The sequence below is a fragment of the Lissotriton vulgaris genome, chromosome 1_1, assembly GCF_964263255.1.
Source record: "Lissotriton vulgaris chromosome 1_1, aLisVul1.2, whole genome shotgun sequence".
Lineage (NCBI taxonomy): Eukaryota > Metazoa > Chordata > Amphibia > Caudata > Salamandridae > Lissotriton > Lissotriton vulgaris.
In genome coordinates this window covers 1,071,496,797-1,071,517,087 of record NC_141685.1, presented here as the reverse complement: position 1 = coordinate 1,071,517,087, position 20,291 = coordinate 1,071,496,797, and the positions used below count along the sequence as shown (strand labels likewise).

Sequence of the window (20,291 nt, the reverse complement as noted above, 5' to 3'; positions counted from 1 at the left end):
TCGACGGTCCATTAGAGGAACAGAGCAGGCTCCACAATTGGTTGGGGGCACGTGTGTCTCCAGCTGGGACACGACGGACTTTGTTTCGGAGAGCCAGAACGACCCACACGTGATATCGGGCCTAGTCCGGGGCTCCTCCGACGCAAAGGTTACCCACCCAGCCACCGGTTTGATCAGGGGGACTTGCGGCAAGCCGGGTTTGAGACGCCCGATACCAGGAGTGAGGCTACCTACGGAGCTTGGAAGGCGACAGCGCGCTCCCTCACCGGCGATATGGCCGGTAACAGAGGTAACAGGAAGGGGGACCGGACACTGCCTGAAATGTTGAACAGAGGCCCAGTGTGACAAGAAAGGGAGCAACAATCACCGGGCCACTCGAGCAGCTCCCAAGGGGCAGCGGGGGGAGAACCCCCAGTGACTAGATCCTTCCTCGAATCCCTCTTCAGCTCGCTTAGGGAAGATTTCCAAACGCTAAAGCAGGAAGTCGCAGGGGAGGTCCGTGAGGTGCGAAGAGAGGTCGATGGTCTTGGCGAGTGAGTCGCCACTATGGAAGAAGCTGGTCACTCCAGGGACGAGGAGATTGCACAGCTGCAGCAGGAGGTGCTGTGCCTACGGGATCAGCAACTCGACCTCCAATCGCATAACGAAGACCTCGAGAACCGGCCCCGTCTCAACAACATACGGGTCCGGGGAATTCCATCCGGAGACGTGGGCGAGGACGTTGCTGGGTATCTCAGGGAACTCTTCAGAGAGATACTGGGAGAGCAGGATGGCTTTGTCATCAGAATAGACAGGGCTCACAGGGTAGGCCCGGCTCGCAGGGCCTCTGCGCCTCCTCCTGACATATTGGCTTTCCTACCGGACATTCCCCTGAAGGAGCGGATCATTCGTGAAGCACGTCAGCAGCAGTCCCTGCCCTTCCGGGGGCACCAGGTTGCTCTCTATCAGGACCTCTCGATAATAACTCTCCAGAAGCGTAAGGGGTTCAAAATCGCTACGGACTTCCTGAGGGAGCACAATACGCAGTACTCATGGGGCCATCCCTTCCGCTTGATTTTCCGATGGAACAGGACTCTGCATCAACTTCGCTCCCTCCAGGACACCTGCGGGGTACTTGGCATTACGGCGACAGACGACGCGACTCCCACTCCCCGTCGACGGCGTGCTACCAGAGACGTTTGGCAATCGATCGCAGCACGCAGGTCTTCTACCTCTTCCGCCCGTCCAGACTCACCCACTATCCGAGCGGACATGGCCAATGCAGTTCAAGAAGTGGCTAGAGACACGGCGCCTACTGAAGTCGCTCTAACGGCCTGAATATTCTCCAGGGGGAGATCGACATAGCCATTCTGACAATGCAGGTTTGGGGGCTCTGGGTGGGGGGGGGGGGGGGGGGGGGCAGTGGCTGGACATCCACTTGAGTAACTTTCCGCATACTTGTCCGTTGAGGACCGGACTGGGACAATGGAATCTTGGGAACAGTTGGGGGAGCAGGGGGGGAGGGGGAGGGGGTCGTTGGGGTGGTTGCAGTTGCAGGTCGGGGTTGGGGACAGTTGGGGAGTTGGGATGGAGGGGTGGAAGGAGGAGGGGGGAGGGGATCCGGGAGTTGGGAAGGAGGGGTGGGTCTTCCAGTGCACTGTGCGGCTATTAGATAATCTAGCGAATTTCATACACCCTGGTCTGCCTGAACGGGGAAGCTGCGCAAACACCTACACTCTCTTCTTTGCCTTGCAGCCTCTGGTACCGTTGGAGACGCTTATACACACCGCCTTATCTGAGCGGGGTCTTCACGCCTTCTTCCACATCTTTCCCGATGCCTCCTGACACTTTTAAGGTTGTGACCCTGAACGTCAGGGGTTTGAATAATCCCGTCAAACGGCGGGCAGTGTTCTCTCTCCTGGAGAATACATGTGCGGACATATGTCTCCTTCAGGAGACACACCTGCTGCCACAGGACACACACAGAATGCGCTCCCATAAGTTCCCGTCCCAATTCTTTTCTTCCTGTGCCACTAAGACAGCGGGGGTGGCGATACTGGTGGCCAGACACTTTAAAGGGGAGATCCTCCACAAGTTCACCGAACAGAAAGGCAGGCTGTTGGCATACCGGTTTAGGATTGGGGGTCTTACTTTTACGATCGGGTCCTTGTACAGCTCTAATGAACGGCAGGAACGTTTCCTACAATCGGCGGTTGAGGATATTACTGCCTCGCAAGATAGACATATTATTCTCGGGGGAGATCTTAACATGGTTTTTGATTCCGCTATGGATAGGTCGGCACAGCTCTCCCCGCAGGTCGGGGAGTTCTCCGCCGGCTGTAGGGCGCGGCTGGCGGAGGTAGACCTCCTTGATCTTTGGCGACACACTCACCCAATGGACAGGGATTATTCATATTATTCCCACGCACACAAGACGTATGTGAGGCTACACCACCTTTTGGTCACGTCTCCGGTGCAAGCGCTGGTCTCGGGGTCGGATATGGGCATGTTGTCTCTATCGGATCACGCTCCGGTCGATGCTACGTTGTGTCTGCCTCCGACAGCTCGCCCTCCCAGAACATGGCGCCTCCGCGACACCCTGTTGAACAGGAGGGTTGTGGTGGACTGCATTGAAGACGCGATCTGGGAATATCTAACTCACAATGACAACTCTGACACCGCCCGGGCCACACAGCGGGCGGCCTTGAAAGCAGTCCTCCGGGGGGAATTTTTGGCGATCTCCTCTGCCGAAAATAAAGAGCGACAGGCCAAGAGGGAAGAACTCACCGATAGGGTCCGTGAGCTCGAACAGATACATCGATGGACAGGGGCCCCCAGAATCTGGCGGAAGCTCAGGGAAGCGAGAAAACTCCTGGCGGCCCTGGACCTGGACCGAGCGGAGTATGCTGCACTCCGGTTGCGCCATACCTTTTACACAGGGGGGGACCGCTGCGGCAAATTACTGGCCAACAGGCTCAGAGTTGCGCGCCAGAGTCAGCTGGTGAAGGAGATCTCTGACCCTACGGAGATGGTGAAGACGGAAGACGCTGACATTGCAGCCGTATTCCGCAGGTTTTACGCGGCTCTCTACACTAGCGAGCCACCGGATGAGACGGCCATGGCCGCTTATTTGGATTCGGTCTCCTTGCCTTCCCTTGATCCCTTGCAGGCGGAGCACCTCAATCGGGATATCAAGATAGAGGAGGTGATCTCTGCCATCGCCAGGCTTAAACATGGCAAAGCGCCAGGCCCGGATGGATACACCTCGCTCTTTTACAAAACGTTTTGCACGTCGCTGGCCCCTATCCTTACTCGTCTTTTCAACTTGTTTGCTGAACCGGGGGCCATCCCGCCTGATCTTCTACGGGCCTCCATTACAGTTATCCCCAAACCTGGGAAGGACCCGAAGCACTGTGGATCTTATAGACCGATATCTCTTCGATGTCGATTTAAAATTATACACGGGAATCCTGGCCTCCAGACTAGCCCCTCACTTACCCGGTCTCATAGATCCTGATCAGGCTGGTTTTGTCCCAGGGAGGCAGACGGTTGACAACTCGAAGCGGATCGTCAACCTGCTAGAGAAAGCCTCCCGGATTCCGGAAGAAAGAATGATGCTGGCGGTGGACGAGGAGAAGGCGTTCGACCGGGTGCACTGGCCTTACCTGGAACGAGTTCTGGTGAAGGCGGGCATAGGGGATAAGTTCCGCTCCATGATCCTCAATTGCTACAGACAACCGACCGCTATGGTTCGCGTGAATAGGTATAACTCTAGGGACTTTAACATCGAAAGAGGCACTAGGCAGGGATGCCCGCTCTCGCCCTTACTCTTCGCGCTTTATATGGAGCCATTCGCCCAACAGGTCCGCGACAATCCAGCGGTGACGGGGGTGCGGATGGGAGGATTAACACACGCTATAAGCCTCTACGCTGACGATGTCATCTTGTCGCTTGACGATCCCAGAACAGCCCTGCCGGCCTGCATCGAGGAGCTGGCCTCCTTTGGCGCGGTCGCGGGGTTTAAAATGAACATGGGAAAGTCGGTTGCTCTGGATATCTCCCTTGAATCGACCACTAGGGCCCATCTGCAGAACCGATTCCCCATGGTTTGGTCATCAGAGGCGGTACCCTATTTGGGGATTCAGATAGCCCCCACTTTGCCGGCCATGGTATCGGCCAACTACACAGCTTTGGGCGCGAAGATCAGGGAGGAATTGGGCCGATGGAACCGCGGCACCCTCTCCTAGTTGGGCAGGATAGCTGCCGTTAAAATGACAGTCCTGCCTCAAGTGCTTTATTTGTTCCGGGCCCTACCGCTCCAGCCACCAGTCGGATGGATCCCGCAACTACAGACGGATGTCTTGCGCTTTATATGGCAGGGGAAAAAGCCCAGGATGCGCAGGGCCCTCTCACTGTTGGCCCCTGAAGCGGGAGGTTTGAGAATACCTGATTTCTGTCTATATTTCCAAGCATCGCAGTTGCCTTATCTCGTGGAATGGAGTAGGTGGGAGTCCGATAAGCACTGGCTCTTTCAGGACCAGGCAATGGCGGGCAGACCCCTGCAGGAAATCCCATTTCTACGCCGGACTCACCGACCCAAAAACTTGCACGCCTCGTTTGTTACAAGAGTGCCCCTGCGGGTCTGGGATGCCACTAGCACTGCGTATGGCCTCACCTCGTTCCCGTCACCACTCACACCGTTTGTGGACAACCCAGACTTTACCCCAGGAATGGAAAAAGGAGCATTCACCCACTGGAGGCGGGCAGGGTGTAGGGCCCTGTGTCACATGTATGGCCCAGAGGGGGTTGTCCCCTTCCCGCAGTTCCGCCAGGAGTTTTCACTCACTGAGACTGAGAGACACCGCTATATGCAAGCTCGCCATTGGGCTCTTCAGCCACAGGTGCGGGAGACAGCCGATAGGCTCCTCCTACCATATGAAAAATGGCTACTGTCGCGTACATCGGATTCGAAATTGATTACGGATCTCTATAGGTTGCTACAACCGCCTTCAACACACCTCTAAAACTCGCGGAGGGAACGCTGGGAGCGGGAGCGGGAGCGGGAGCTGGGAAGGACATTGAGCCCTAAAGAATGGGAGCACATATCCTTTAGAGCGAGGCATTCGGCATACCACATGGGTCTCACTGACACGCTGACTAAGGTCTCCACCTATTGGTACTATAAACCAGAGCGGGTTCACAAATTTGACCGTAGCAAAGAGGACACGTGTTGGCGAGGGTGCGGGCACCGGGGAACACTTACGCACATTCTATGGGACTGCCCACTCCTGGAAAACTATTGGAAGGAAGTGCTGGACGAGGTTGATTCCAATTTTGGCATTGAACTACCACGCTTTCCAGCATACACCCTGCTACGACTCCCGAATGGACTGATGTACCCACCCAGATCCCGTAGGGGTAGGCAAATAGCCATCGCGCTGGGTTCAGCTGTCCAAAACATCCTGATACATTGGCGCACTTCCACAACACCCTCTATCACTGGCTGGCTCCATAGATTGTGGCACGTGTGGGGCATGGAGAAACTGTCGCTCACAGCGGCGGGAGATATAGCGCAGTTTAATGAGCTTTGGCAACCATTTCATTCCTTACTGCTTTCAGAATTTAAAGAACGTACCTGTCCCAAATACCTCTGCCTACTGCGGCTCACGAGCCCGGCAACGCCAGCCCCGTGAATTGATGAGAGATTCGCTTTCCCTGTAGGAGGTGGCTTTGGTGTACTTTTTGGTTAGGGTCTGTGCACTGGACGAGGGGTGGGGGGTGGGAGGGGGGGGTCGGGGAGTTGGGTAGTTGGGGGGGGTGTGTGCAATGGCAATGTCACTTCATGCTGCGACAATGCATACTATGTACTGCTGTACTGGACTGGCACACAAGAACTGCACCTGATAGTTCTTCGCCGAGGCTGAGGCTTTGCCCGTCCTACCTAGTCGCTACTTGATGATGTATGTTTGTCCTTCTATGTTGTGCTGAATAAAATACTTTAAACATAAAAGTACGATTTAAACATACAAATAAAAAAATATTATTTAATGTTTATTGTTGCATTAGCACAAATCTTGATTGCAGAAAGGGCCTGATGTCGCTTTGCAAAGCTGCGCGCCTACTGAAAAGCTGAAGTGCACGACTGTCTCAACCTTATATAAACTTATTTTGATTGTCTATTTACTTACTTATATACTATTGTGCGACCTCCTCTGTTATACCTGTAAAACGTATGTTTTGCCCCAAATTTTTGTCCTGAACGTTGACCTTCTGTCCTGAATTGTTGTCCTGAATTTTGACCCTTTGTCCTGAATTTTTACACTGACCGTCCTGAATTCTCACCCATGCCAGTTGGTCACCCTATACATGGATGAAGAGCAAGCAGAGGTGATAGATGGTATAAGTTGTAGTTGGGGGGAGAAGGTTTGCAACACCACGAGTTTCAAGAGTTGGGTGGTTAATAAGAGCACAATTTATGTTAGTGAGGTGGGGTATTTTGTTGTTGTATTGGAGTTGTTGTGTTACATTGCAGACCTGTACAAATAAGGCAGTCATTTTGTTATGTATGGAGGCTGTGGTGATTTTCTGCTTCTCGCCCGATATACTATTTCACTATGCAGTTGGGCAACTTCGGTGTCGTGATGTGGGCGTTAGGGTGACCAACCGTCCGTAAATTTCACAGACCGTCCGTCATTTTAGTATGATGTCCACAAGGCGTCCGTAATTTGGGGATCCCAAATTACGGACGCCTTACAGACATCATACTAAAATCGAAATGGGAAATCTCAGAAAGGAATGCTGTTTCCCATGCGAGAATCCTCCCCGAGAGCCAAAAGGTTTGGGCCTCTTGCTCTTATCTTTTAAACTGAAGAGGCTCCCTGCAGCCGGACCTCCCTCGCGCAGACTGAGGAGCCTCCCATTGTCAGTCTGAGACGGCAGCTGATTGTCATTTAGTTTGGTTGTCTATTTACTTACTTATATATTATTGTGCCATCTCCTCTGATATGTCTTTAAAACTTATGTTTCGTCCCAAATTTTTGTCCTGAATTTTGACCTTCTGTCCTGATTTTTGACCCTTTGTCCTGAATTTTTACACTGACCGTCCTGAATTTGTACCCTGCCAGTTGGTAACCCTAGTGGGCGTTCAGCAGGATGCGCTTAAAGAGAAGTTACCTGTTTGTCAAGGACAGGGCGGCGTCTCTCTGACATCACAGCACGACTTAATCTGATTTCCAGTAATAGACACCTCTCCTCAGTAACAGGAGTCTTTCGAGGTTATACATTTTACCTCTCAGTGTCAGCGAGGAGTCTCTTGCAGTGCTCAACGCTTCAGCTGTACGTTCTGGGACAGTAACGTGCCTTGCAAACGGAATTAGAGATGTCTTCGCGACAATTAGAAGTGAGGGCTGTCACTTGCCTCCAACCAGCACTAGGGTGACTTTCAAAACAAGTGGCATAGCGATCTACTGTCTCGCAGTAACAATCAGGACTTAGGAGTCTCGCACAGTGCTAGAGGGGTCACCTGTCTCTTGGTGACGGCGTTAGTTAAATCTGCTCTCTCATACAGACTCACCTGCAAGGATGCACTTGGCAGCCAACTTGACCATGGTGGCGGAAGACTGACAAATGGAGGTCTCTGCAAAACTGGGAACACTTTGGTAGTAATCACCCAGGCAACCAAAAGCCGAGAGCTACCAACCAATCAGTCCTTGTATAATAAAACAGCTATACTCCAGCAGAGAAAAGGGAAGGAACCTTCAATTGGTCACCGGCAATCTCGCTCTTTATTGGCCCCGAAGACGCGACACTTTCACCCCGGCATCTTATTGGTTAAAGCATTATTTGCCTCTTGCTCATTGGATAGCACATTTCACCGAACTATAACCACTAAATGACTGTGTTCTTCGTTAGAAGTGTGATTTTGATGGTGAATTCGAAGATGCGGTTTCTTTATTGGACAAATACCAGCCAATACCCGTATGCGTAAACTCTGCGCTAGCTTCAGCAATGGTATCGTATTTGACTGAAAGTACCGGATTACAATATTATGCAAAATGAAATTCCGGAGTGGAGCCCAGTGTATAACCTTTAGCATGTCTCACATTCAGACTTGTTTAGTAAACAACTAAGCTTTATTACTGCTTCTACGTTTATTCACGCCGCTAAAACTGGTTCGTATTGCAGTGAATATTCTATGACCGGTTACCAGCAGTATTGCAAATGGATATCATGTATTCTGGGAACGCACAAAATGGGAAGATATGAGTATTTCAAAGAAATGGGGCGGAGTCCTTGTGCGTTCAATCACTGATACTATTCAAAAAAAAAATCTGTAGTGATCCTAACCCCAAAACAGATTGATACCATCGGTAAACTGATAAAGCAGCCATTTTTATTGGTGACTAATTAATCAATCAATTAATACATTTGTAGAGCGCACAACTCACCCGTGAGGGTCTCAAGGCGCGATGGGGGGGACTGCTGCTACTACTCGAACAGCCAGGTCTTGAGGAGTTACCTGAAGGCCAGCAGACAGTGCTTTAAATGGAAAAAAATAAGTGCAGGTACTCACCAAATTGAGACGCGGACTAGGGGTGGGGCTTTGGGGTTGGGGCTTTGGTGGCGCAAAGGGATCCGGCCAGGGGCACACATTTAATGTCATTGAGATTTAATTGGTGTGCAGATGTGCATAATGATACGAAAGCATTTCTGTTATATTTTGATTATTCCATTTCCCTTATACGTACAAAAGGGTACATTTATCATTAAAGTAAGCTTCTCATGGTGCAACACGTAGATCACATATGACTTGCACAAGATATTTTTCTTAACATTTTTTGGAAAGGTTTAACTATGGTTAATCCTCTTCTTTCATTGTCACTTAGCAGACATCACCCAGCCCCTCCTATGCGGCAGAGCTTTGCCTCAAAGCTCCTTACCTGCTGTAAAGTTTGATGACCTCTTTCTGGAGTCGGGCAAGCTGCTGAAAGCTTGAGCTATGATACCTGGGTCTAGCTCTGTTTCAGGCTCTCTTGCACTTTCAAGCCAAAAATAAACTGAACTGTGATAGTGCATGTGCCTGCTAACCAAACTCTGATCTCATGTGCAGAGAATAAAGACAAAATAGTGACCTCAATTGCAATACAGGAGAGAAAGAAAGATGAAGCCATCTAGACGCTGAATTGCACAATGTGATAGCAGAAATTCTGGGATTAATCCCAGCTTCCCCACCTGACCAAATTGTGAGATAGCAGACAAATATTTCATCTCATCAAGCCTCCATTTTCTTTGTTAGCACCTATGATAGTATATTCAAATGCACAAGATCCAGATGTGTGCAGTGCAATCAAATCTTGTGTTAGATTTAATACACTAAAATGTCGCTTTTATTCATGAAATGAAAATAGACCATATACGATTTAGACCTGAATAGGGACTTGTTTCCTAGATCACTAATGGCATCGTCCTCATGGTGGGAGCACAAACTCCTCTCAATGCTGTAATATAAGCTTATGCAGCAAGGTGAAATGCTTCCACATGAAACAAATACACTTTTATTTCAATAGTAATGTTTTCAGGGCTCAACTTAGGTATGAGTTTTTAAGGCCAAGCCAGACTTCCTAGTTCGGCTTTGACTGGGCTAGCCTTGTTAATTTGTTAGTTCACCCACCTCTACCCTTCCCAGAGCCCCTCCATTAACCCAAAACGACCTGTAAAAAACAAAATACAATTGTGTTGAGACACTGCTGAGAAAGTAGATCTGCACTGAAGAGAGAGTGGCCTTGCACTAGCTACAAGCGCACCCTTTCACATGAGCTTCATGGGCAGAGTGTGGTAATGCAGGGCTTGTTGGGTTTCCAACTATATATCTGCAGTGCTGGACACTGCAGACAACACTCACTCATGCAAGAACACACACAGGGACATCTGTGCACACACCCAGGGCATTTAGTACATGTGTTTTAGAAGCACTTACATTATTTATTTATTTTTTGCAGTTTTATATAGAGCAAACTCGACCCGAAGGTAACAGAGCGCTTTACATGAGCACCACTTGCATTACAGACAGACACATTCAGTTTTAAGCACAGGAAGATTAAGTGATTTTTTCAGAATTACAGGATGCTTGAGTGTCCCGGCAAGACTCGAACCTGGTTCCTTTGCTTCAAAGTTGGCCGCTCTAGCCATTAAACCACACCCTCTCTCTGTTGCTTTGTCGGTTCCACTGTCCTTCTCTATGTTGCTTCCATTCTCCCACACTCCTGCTTGCTTTAAAAGAAAAAAACACTTTTGCATTTTTATTTTATTTTTAGTTACCAATCCAACCCGGATCAGTAACTAAAAAGAAAAAAAAATGACTGCATAATTTTGTAGGCGAGCACATGCTGTGGCAGGCACTTCTACAAAATCATACAAGGTGCCCCAATAACGTTTTTTAAAAAACTATTGCCACTTTGTGCTGCATCTGGAATGCTGCACTATGTGGCAAAAAAACTTTGACAAAGCCAATAGGTCACTTTAGTGGGGCCTATTTGGTTTGCCAATGCTAGTTGCTGCTTTTTTCCTAACATTGGCAAAGCACATAAGACAAACTGTAATGTCATAAGCAGCATGTAAGTGTACAATGCATGTAAATAGCATTTGTGACTGTTGTTGTTTATAAGCCTTGGTACATTGAATCCAGATCTGAAGATGTGCCAAAGCTATTTTATATACAGTGTTCCCATATCTGTTAAGTGAGCCCCTGTCTTGGGACGACTTTTAGACAGCCCTGATTATGCAGCCAACAGCACCAAAACATTGTCACCCCATTCCAGCTCATTCTCCATTGCCACGCGCTTCATCTTCCAATGGGAGGAGCTGTTAAAAGGTCACTGTAGACACAAATGAAAGTCTATTGGGTAGCGAGAATAATACAGAAGGCAATCCCATGCAAAACACTCATAGGAAAGAGCAGTCAAGTCTTCCCATAACTTGGAGGGCTAAGCTGCAGTGTATGATAGGATGACTAACACTTCACTTGCAACATAGCTGTATACGAACAACAACAAATACACATATGGAGTGAATGGAAAACCACAATAATGCAACAAGAACACCCATTTGTGGTCCGCCATATGCAATAAACTCATGCACAACTTGAAAATACCTGGGAAATACATCTGGAAGCCTGAAAACCATTGTGACAAGGCCCAGCAATTACTGAAACCCACAAATAGTTAACTACAAACGCTAAGTAAAGATGTGTTCAAGCACAGTGCTTGTACATATGCCTAGCCCATTATTAAGCTTCACTTAAGAGTTGGGGCACAGTTAGCTAAAGCAAGTTGCCCAGAATCACACAATGAGCTTAAATGGTGAACATCAAGTTATTCTGTTCGCACAGCCAGCAACTCGGCGACCAGCCTTCATCTCTACTCCATATCAAACAGCTTTCACAGTAAGACGAGGGAATGATCTTACTCTGTGTAGGCGTAACACCAAAAATACACAACGTGCACACATAGCCAGCATTCCTTAGCATCCTCTAGGGCATACACACTACACGTGAAATAGTATTGTATGCATTCTAAAACCAAAAAATTCCACGTACTCAAAATTAGACAATCAGCGTATATTTTTCTTTCAGGAAAAAAGATTTACTTTTGAATGAGACATTTCCTGTCTGTTAACAGAAGAAGAATCCCGGCATAATTAGCTGCTGCCCACATTGCTAAACCTTGATTCCCAGGGCTGAGTTACAGCGTCACTGTCACCACCTTCCTGCTGCAGTACTCAGCTATGCCAGCAGGAAGCCTTCGCTTCCAAGAGTCAGGAGATATGCCTGTTAGCAGGCCCTGCCCACACACCTACTGGGCTATTGTCTCAACAGAGCCTGAGTGGACACTGTGTCTGTAATCACAGTGTGACTCGGGCCCCTCCCAAACTTCCTGCCAGCTCAGAATGAATACCACGGGCTGCCGCTCAATTAGCACATTTCAAGGAGAGATTAGCACTCGATCTGAGTGCTTCACGGAAAAGGTCCCACTCGTTGTCAGCTGTGAGGCGCTCATTTTTGTTTAATGCCAATTTCACGGAACTTGATTTACGGCCCCATGAGTTCCGATACTCTCTTTGGACAAAGAGAAGTTCCGGTACTCAAACGCCACAAATTTAGAAGTGCCGGTACTCAGTACCGGTGAGTACCGGCCCATTTAAAGCACTGCCAGCAGGTCCTGGGTCTGTCGTAGGTGGATGGAGAGGGTGGTCCAGGTTTTTGCGGCGAGGTGATACTTTTAATCTCGCACAGGAAGTTAATGCATTTGCTGCAGAAATCAGCGTCACCTGATTTAATACTATTAAGATAAACTTGGTTGCATTTTATTCCTGGGGATGCGTGTGAATAAATAAATAGATAAGAGGGTTGAGACATCTGCTACATAGAATAACCAGGGTTGTAACGTAGGTCACAGATTTATATTTTATGCAGGATACCTCAGTAGGTCAATGCTTTTGTTGCACGGATCCTTGCTTAGTGTACATGTTCCGCGTTACAACCAGGTAAATGACATAGTGAATTGTGCACCCACTGCAAACATCGTCATGTAAACTGAAGGCTTATTTTTGAAGCCTTGCTAGTTTTTGTCCATCAACTGTTCCATCAGAAAAGTTTCCTCTACTCCCTTCAGATATTTCTTACACCCTTGGGGGACACTCACACTTATTATTAGAATAGTTGAGCGCCACACTTAAGCATAACACATTATTTAGTGTCTATGTATGAATAAAAAGAATGGGAAATAAAGATGAGCCCTATGTAAACACCATGGAGAACCTAGCTAACAGCATTGTCTCCCCAAAACACCTTTGTCTATCTCATGGAGGAATTTCAAGCTATCTACAAAGTTTTTAATTTCCTACGTTCATGCGTGAGTAGCTCATCCAATACTAGATTTTGCTTTGCATTCAGTGACTTGAATTAGTGTACATCTCCTTATGAAAGCAGGCCTACTAATCTCAAAATGCACTGTTTATGTAGGTGATTTATAAAGCGCAGCTGTTACTCCGAGGAGTGTCCTAGCGCTATAGCGATGGAGCAGTGTGAATGCAGGAAAAGAGAAGAGCCTAAGCTGAGGAAAAGAGCCAACTCTTAAGTTTTTTCTGGAAGATTGATATTTCCTTTAAGGCCCTGATTGGCAATGGCAGCTCAATCCAGAGAGAGGGGCCTAGAAATGAGAAGGTTCTGCCCCCCCCGCCCTTGCCTTCTTAATCCGAGGGACTATGGCCAGACAGAGATTTCCGGAGCGAAGGTTCCTCTGGGGAGTGTAAGGCTTGATTTTATCTTGAAGATACCCAGGACATGTCACATAAAGTGCTTTCTGGGTTAAAAGTAGTATTTTAAAAGTGATCCTCTTCCTAACTAGAAGCCAGTGTAGGCTATAAAGGAGTCCGGAGACATGTGAGTGGCATGGGTAGCCCAAAGATGGTACGTGCTGCTGTGTTCTGAACAAACTGCAACCTGACTATCAGGTATTTTGGTAACCCTGAATGAAGGCTATTTCCATACTCCAGTCTTTAAGTAATCAAGGCCTGGGTTACCTGTTCTCTAGCCTGAAAAGAGAGGAGTGAAAAATATTTCCTAAGGACCTGAAAGAGGGCAAGCCCATACCCACCACAGAGTTGATTTGAGTGTGAAATAAAAGTTGCTCATCTAATTTAAAGCCCAGGTTTGTGAACTTAGGGGAGGGCGGCGGACATCCTTCCGCCAGAATGTTTGCTAAGGTGTTCTGGCCGCAGAGCCATAGAAAAAAGAAGCTCAGTCTTACCCTCGTTACATTTAAGTTGGTTATTTGATAACCAACTAAACGTTGCATTCAGGCACACGTGTATTATCTCTCCTGGAAAGCCTCATCCTTCCCCCAGGATAAAAAAGGAGTTAGGTGTCATAAGCATATGACACTATTTTTGCACCCCAGAGTTCCACCAAGGGGGCCAAGGGATGGGGCTTCTGTGGGAAACGAGGGAAGCGGAGGAGTGAAGGTGCGGGCTGAGGCGGTCGAAAAGCCGGGAGATCCTGCAATTCTGCGGAGTTGGCTAAGGGCTGAGTGCGAGGACCGGCAGAAGGGGTTTTTGCTGGCGGCATCCAGCATCCAGTCGGAAGTCGGAAAGCCGAGCTGGAGGAAGCGGAGTAGAGCGGAGCAGGCGGGGAAAGCAAGTGAGCGAGCGGAGCAGGCTCTACCAGCGGGGCTCGGCAGAGCTCGGCTGAGACAGGTCAGGAGGGAGCCGTGTAAACAGAGGGAGATTTACCGGCATCTCTGGCGGCTCTGGCAGCTTCCTGATCGGCGATAATCGGCGGATATCAGCACAGACATCAAGGACAGCATCAGCAGTTTCTTGGCTAGCTGGATCAAGAAGAATCTTCACCGCCGGGTGCTGCTGTGTCCATTGCAAGTGGCCTAACTTTGCCATACAGGAACAAGACTTGGAAGGGCCCAAGGAGAGGGTACCAGCTGTACCACTGAAAAATGTCATACAACCAGAACTGAGCCTTTCACTAAACCTGCCACAATCCTGCTAATTGCCTAGAAAACCTACTTGCCATCTGCCCGGCGGAGATCCTGGATTGCTGAGGGGGCCGCCGCACTCGAAACAACTCGAGAGCGCCGCCGAGAGCCGCCATCGCCGTTGCTGGCGCGTGGGGACTACATTTCCCAGAGTCCCGCGCACTAGCTCTATGCAGGGTCACGTGCACCAGGAGGTGCTCAAAAACGCGAGGTGGCTAACGCATCTCGGGACGGGTCAAGGGCGGGCCCATCCGCGCCTGTCATAGCCTGACAAAGACTGGACTGGGCCACCTCTCTGACACCTGGCTAACGATAGGGATCGGACATTTGGACATTTGGTAAGATTCAACTCCCAGGCTTAGTTCTAATTTGCTCTATAATTGAACACTGCAATTTCTGTTTTTGTTTTAACTTTTCTGGTAGTTTAATTGTGTGTTTCGCATATAACCAGTAAAACAGAGAAGAATTATGAGCAAACGGAAGGGAGCTGTGGGCACCTTAGATGCCTTTTTTCTTAGTTTGGGAAAAGAACAGGAGTACGACTCATCAACCGCGTTGGGATTGGGGTGAGAATATGTATTTAAAAAAACAGTATCCCAACAGGTATCATTCACTTAGACAATTACAAAGATATGCATAAACATTATCATTGACAGACAAAAGAGACTCAATATGTCCGTTTTTAAGTGCCAGTGGCATCAAGTTTAAACAAACAAGTTAGAAAGGACAGTACTATCAGCCCTGGAAGTTAAAATTACACAACCCAAGTTGTACTTGGTGCAAACATGGTGCAAATGATGTGCACAACAGCGACGGAAGTGACAAATGTGCTCAGCGTGAACGGGGCAAGAAATACAAGTGTACAATATTTACAGTGATACAGTGTGACTAGATCCTAAATAGGAACAATTGTTTTTGATGTTCAAGGGTGGTCACATTGTAGGTTGCGCCTTTTGAATGGGCTCGGGAGTCGACGACGTTTCGATCCAATCAAGTTTGGATCATCCTCAGGACAGGGTTGCAGCCCCTTTTTGTAGTGGACAAGCTCGTCCGTGGTCCAAATTCTTATCCAAAACAAAAGGGGGCGTAATGCAGCAAGGCTGTCAGTGCGTTTTAGGTTGATGTCAAGGAAGACCGGGAGCATTGGAGTTCTAATAGGTAATGACAGTAGCTTACGGACAAATTTATTTTCACCAACTTCAAAGCTACGCTTGCAATGCGGACCCCAAAGTTCTGCACCGTACAAGGCTGCTGACTGGGCCTTGAATTTATAAACCTCTATAGCGGGAAAAGCAGCCTTAGAGATGTTCCGACTGTGTTTCTTTATGATGGGCGTGCAGTTTTGGAGCAAAACTTGTCTATTTTTTTCCAATTGTGGTTTCCAGGACAATTTGGAGTCCAGTGTAATTCCTAAATAGTTGAAACTGCTCACTTAACTCTAGTCTTTCGCCTTGCAACTCCAATTTCTTTTTAAAAGCTTTACTTGTATTAATGGTCATGTCTTTTGTCTTAGTAGGGTTGATCTCAAGTCCCTTTTTGGTACAGTACAGGTGGAAGGAATTTAGCAAGTTTTGGAGGCCGCTGGGGGTTTGTGAGATTAGAATAGTGTCATCTGCGAAGGGTAGTGCAGGTATCACTTCCCCCCCCTAACTTGGTGAGTCGTTTTTACATCCCTCCAAGAAAGAGGGGATATCATTTACATATAAGGTAAACAAGGTTGGTGCCAGCACACAACCTTGTCGCACTCCACGCTTCACAGGTATTTCTCTTGTGAGTTCTCCCCGCGGTCCCCATCTCACTTTTGCATAATTACCTTAATGCAATCTAATTATCTGGACTAGCAGTTCGATTGGTATCCCTAGATCCTTCAGATGACCCCAAAGGCTGGTCCTGGGAATCAAATCGAACGCTGCTCTTAACTCCACAAATGCAACATATAAAGTACCTTGCCTTATCGTAATGTATTTCCAACAGAGGCATACAAATCTGAAGACTTGGTCGATGGTACTAATCTTCTTTCCTAACCCTGCTTGAAATTTTGTTAGCTGATCAACCTCTTCGATCCAGGACAGCAAGCATGACAATATATGCCTGGCAAATACTTTCTGTGGAATGTCTATCAGACTGATTGGGCGATAATTCGTCGGATCAAGTCTGTTCCCCTTTTTAAAAACTGTGACAATCTCTGCCCCCCCCTCCATGTGTTTGGTATCGGGTCAAAGTTTGCTATTGCATTACAAAGGTTATTTATGTAAGAAGCCTAGACAGTCAAATCATGTTTTAGAAGGTCACCGGGAATTTTATCTGGTCCTGGAGCTTTACCAGATTTTACTGTTTCTAAAACTTCATCTGTTTCCTTTAATATGAAATGTAAATTGGCTGCCTTTGCTATCACAATCATTTCCTCCGTCCCTACAAACCTGTCTCCTTTGGATTCAGTGTAAAGTGCTGAGAAATGGTTAACCCAGGTATCCTCGTTTAGGAAGAGGTCTCTCTGGGCTCTACCGGACCTATCGCCTTTGGATATCAAATTTCAAAATCCAGCCTGGTCCTTCTCCTTAGCTGCACGTATTAGGTCTGCCCATATCTCCTCACCCCAAGCTCTCTTTGCAGCATCTAGTGTCTGATTGTAAGTGCGCCTTTTTCCCTTATATTTTCTATGTCATTTCCCTGTTTGGCTTTGATGAACTCAGAATTCGCAGTTCGGCAGTCCTTACTATACCATGGTTTACCATGGCTGGTCTTTTCAAATGTTCCTGGCTTCCTTTCTTTAGGTATTTTACTTAATATAGGGCCTAAAGCATCTACCAGCCTACCATGGAGGTCAGTCATCCTTATTGGAACTGCGTCACTCTCTATGTAAGGGGATAGAGTGTCTGCGAAGATTGAATAAATATTGGACATTGCTTTTTTATCCTCTAGGATGTTAGGCCACTTTACAACCCGGTTATTCCTCTTCAGCATGATTTCATCATCTAGACTACCAGTATTAACTTTGCCAGAGGGTACTATAGAAAAAATTTCTGGTGAAACTCTCAAACTCAAGGGTAAGTGATCACTCTCTGTTCTGGAGTCTATTCTAAGGTCACTCAAGTAGCACCAGCAACCTACTGTCACCAGCATGTAATCTATATAGCTCTGTGAGTTGCCTCTGTAAAACGTATGGGCTTTAGGTCTATCTGATGGAAGTCGCCCATTACATGCTCTGAGGTTGTGTGCCAGTGTTAATCCTAGTAGTTGAGTCACGGCTACTGTGCACTTGACCTCCTTTTCACTAACCAATACTGGAATGTTATATGCTTGGTTTTGGTTCTCCATCAGTTCACCAAAACCCAGCACTGGCTTAAAGTTACAATTGAAATCGCGACCTATTACTACATTTGGGATATGCCCTAGAGAATGTAAATTGTAAAATGTAAATTGATACTTGTATAGCGCACTACTCACCCGCAAGGGTCTCAAGGCGCTTGTACGAATACCGCTGTGAAACCCATCCTGGCTTTCCCTGTGAGGTGTCCACTCCTGGGCACCCCCAAGGTGGAGGCCAAGCATCCTTAGCGTTGTGGGGTCCGTTGTGGAGATTAAGCAAGCTATTGCCCAGAGTTGCAGAGTGAGACTCCATGATTGGAATAGGCACCGAGGTGAGAATGATCAGGTCCGTGAAATTTTGAGCCCAAGACCGGCCGAGGCGGGGAATTGAACCTTGGTCCCGGGCTAGACCTCTGCATCAGGGTCTGCCGCTCTAACCATTGAGCCACACTTCTCCACACAGAATCAGGGGGACGGTCCAACTGACTGATCACCAGTGACTCACAGTGTGCGGGAGAGGGTCTATTATATATATTAAAGAGATAAGTGACTCTTCCGTCCTTGGCTGTTAGTTTTAGGCCCAGTATATCTTTAGAGGTTATTGCCAAAGTGGCAATATCAATTTGCAGAGAAACTCGAATCCAAATCACCAGTCCTCCAGAGGGTCTTTCTTTTACTGAGGGGGTCGCCCCCACCCAGTATGTTTTGTAACCAACCCTGTGGGGACTATCTAGCGACCAGGTCTCTTGTAAGAGTATGATATCATAAATCTCTATGTATTCATGCCAAGTGGGGTCCAACAAATTCCTATTTAACCCTGTGATGTTCCAGGAGATAATATGCAAATCTAATGTATTACTATGCTCTCTAGGGCGGAGTAGTTCATTTCCCGACATTTTAGTGCTTACGTTTGAGTCAGGGGCATTTGATGATTGAAAGGGGATCAATTGGGTGTTAGCCCCTCGATCATGGTCGGGATTATCCGCTATTACCATGGGATCTTCCTTGATCATAGGATCTATTTGGTTAGTTAATTGTCCACCCATCCCCATCTTTTGTCTCAATATGGAGCTCCCATGAGTACACTTGTCCCTACTACTACTTATTGGCAGCACTGGTTTAGAGTGTATAAACTTTAAATGTCAATCCTGCTCCTCGAGAAAGAGTAGATAGAATCTCAAAACAGTTGTTCAGCTCCACCCTTGGGTTAAGGTTAGTTGCATAGCCGCTCTCCATAGGTCTATAAAAATATCCCAGTGGTAAAGCACTGATACTTGTATGTCCCCAATCAGTCATATCTTTGATTTGGAGGATTTCTCTGGTCATGTATGGCCGCCTGAAATTTACCACTATACAGTCCCCGCTGATATTCTTCCTGGATTCTTGACCCATCCTACTCTGCGTACCATCAGGATATCAGCTTCTCTCATCGGGTTAAATTGCTTAAGTTTTGCTAGCCAATTGATAACTTTATTTTTCAGGCTTGTCCAATTCTCCTTCTGGTCTCTCCTAAGTACCGGTACCCCTACAAGAATTAGCGTATACGGGCATGATGCTGACGGGAGGCTGAGTACTTCTTAATTCGGGATTAAATCTGTGCTTTTTGGACTGTGTATAAGTAATTCATCGTTCTTCCCCCTACCGCTTTCTGCATTAGTGCGTATGCTTCCTTCTGATGTCTGGCAGGCATCTGTATTGTCCCTAGACTTAGTCCCCGTTAGTGCTCCTCTGGTTACAGGCAAGAGTTTGTTTCTAGGCATATGGCTGCTCTCAACCTGATCTCGTCGTATCGTTATCTCTGGTTCTAGAGGAATGGGCCTGTGTTCTGGGCATGTTGTACTTTTATGAAGGATTCCTGGCTCCCTAGGACTATTTTCCTTAACAAAGCTGTTTGGGCTCCAGCGCCCTACAGTGCTTTGAAAGAGGGCCAGCTTCTCTTCCAGTGGCCTTAGGGCCTCACCGACATGCGCTACTAGATCAGTTAGAAAGCCCTCTCTAGCAGATTCTAGGGATCTTTGTAAAATAGACTCCAAGTCCCTTTTGTAGTCAATAGAAATGGAAAAGCATTCACTATCAAGGGGCTCAGTCTGGGTCGACATATTTTTCCCAGAGACATGGCTTACTTCTATTCTATTTGCTCTTTTCCCTTTTAGCACTACAGCCCCCGCGCCCTACTCCTCGGTTTTCCAGGTATTGGTATTTTCTTTTTTTACATTTTTTGAGTCCGTTTTATTCCCCAGTTTCTGGTTTTTATTTCTTAATCTAGTCTCCATTGGTGAGCTTATTCTATCAATTGGATCAATGGAGATTGATAAGTCAATGCTCTCTCGGGATGGGTCATCCTCTTTCTCTGCGTCTGGGGCTATCTGAGGTAAAAGTAGCGGAGACGCTGAGAGCCGTGGTGAATTATTTTGTGTGTAAATTGGATCTAGGGATAGTCTTCTTTCAGCAAATTCGATC

The 20,291-nt window shown here is 47.5% G+C and overlaps 1 protein-coding gene across 1 annotated transcript in view; it reads right to left on the bottom strand.

Annotated features, from left to right (window-relative positions):
• IFT27 (intraflagellar transport 27) overlaps window positions 1-7,694 on the bottom strand; it is a 138,109-nt gene extending 130,415 nt beyond the window's left edge. The window contains exon 1 of the mRNA XM_086936458.1: window positions 7,553-7,694. Within this exon, the coding sequence (XP_086792584.1) occupies window positions 7,553-7,586 (34 nt within the window). The 5' untranslated portion in view covers window positions 7,587-7,694. The remainder of the gene's footprint in view (window positions 1-7,552) is intronic.
• Between the last annotated feature and the right edge of the window lie 12,597 nt (window positions 7,695-20,291).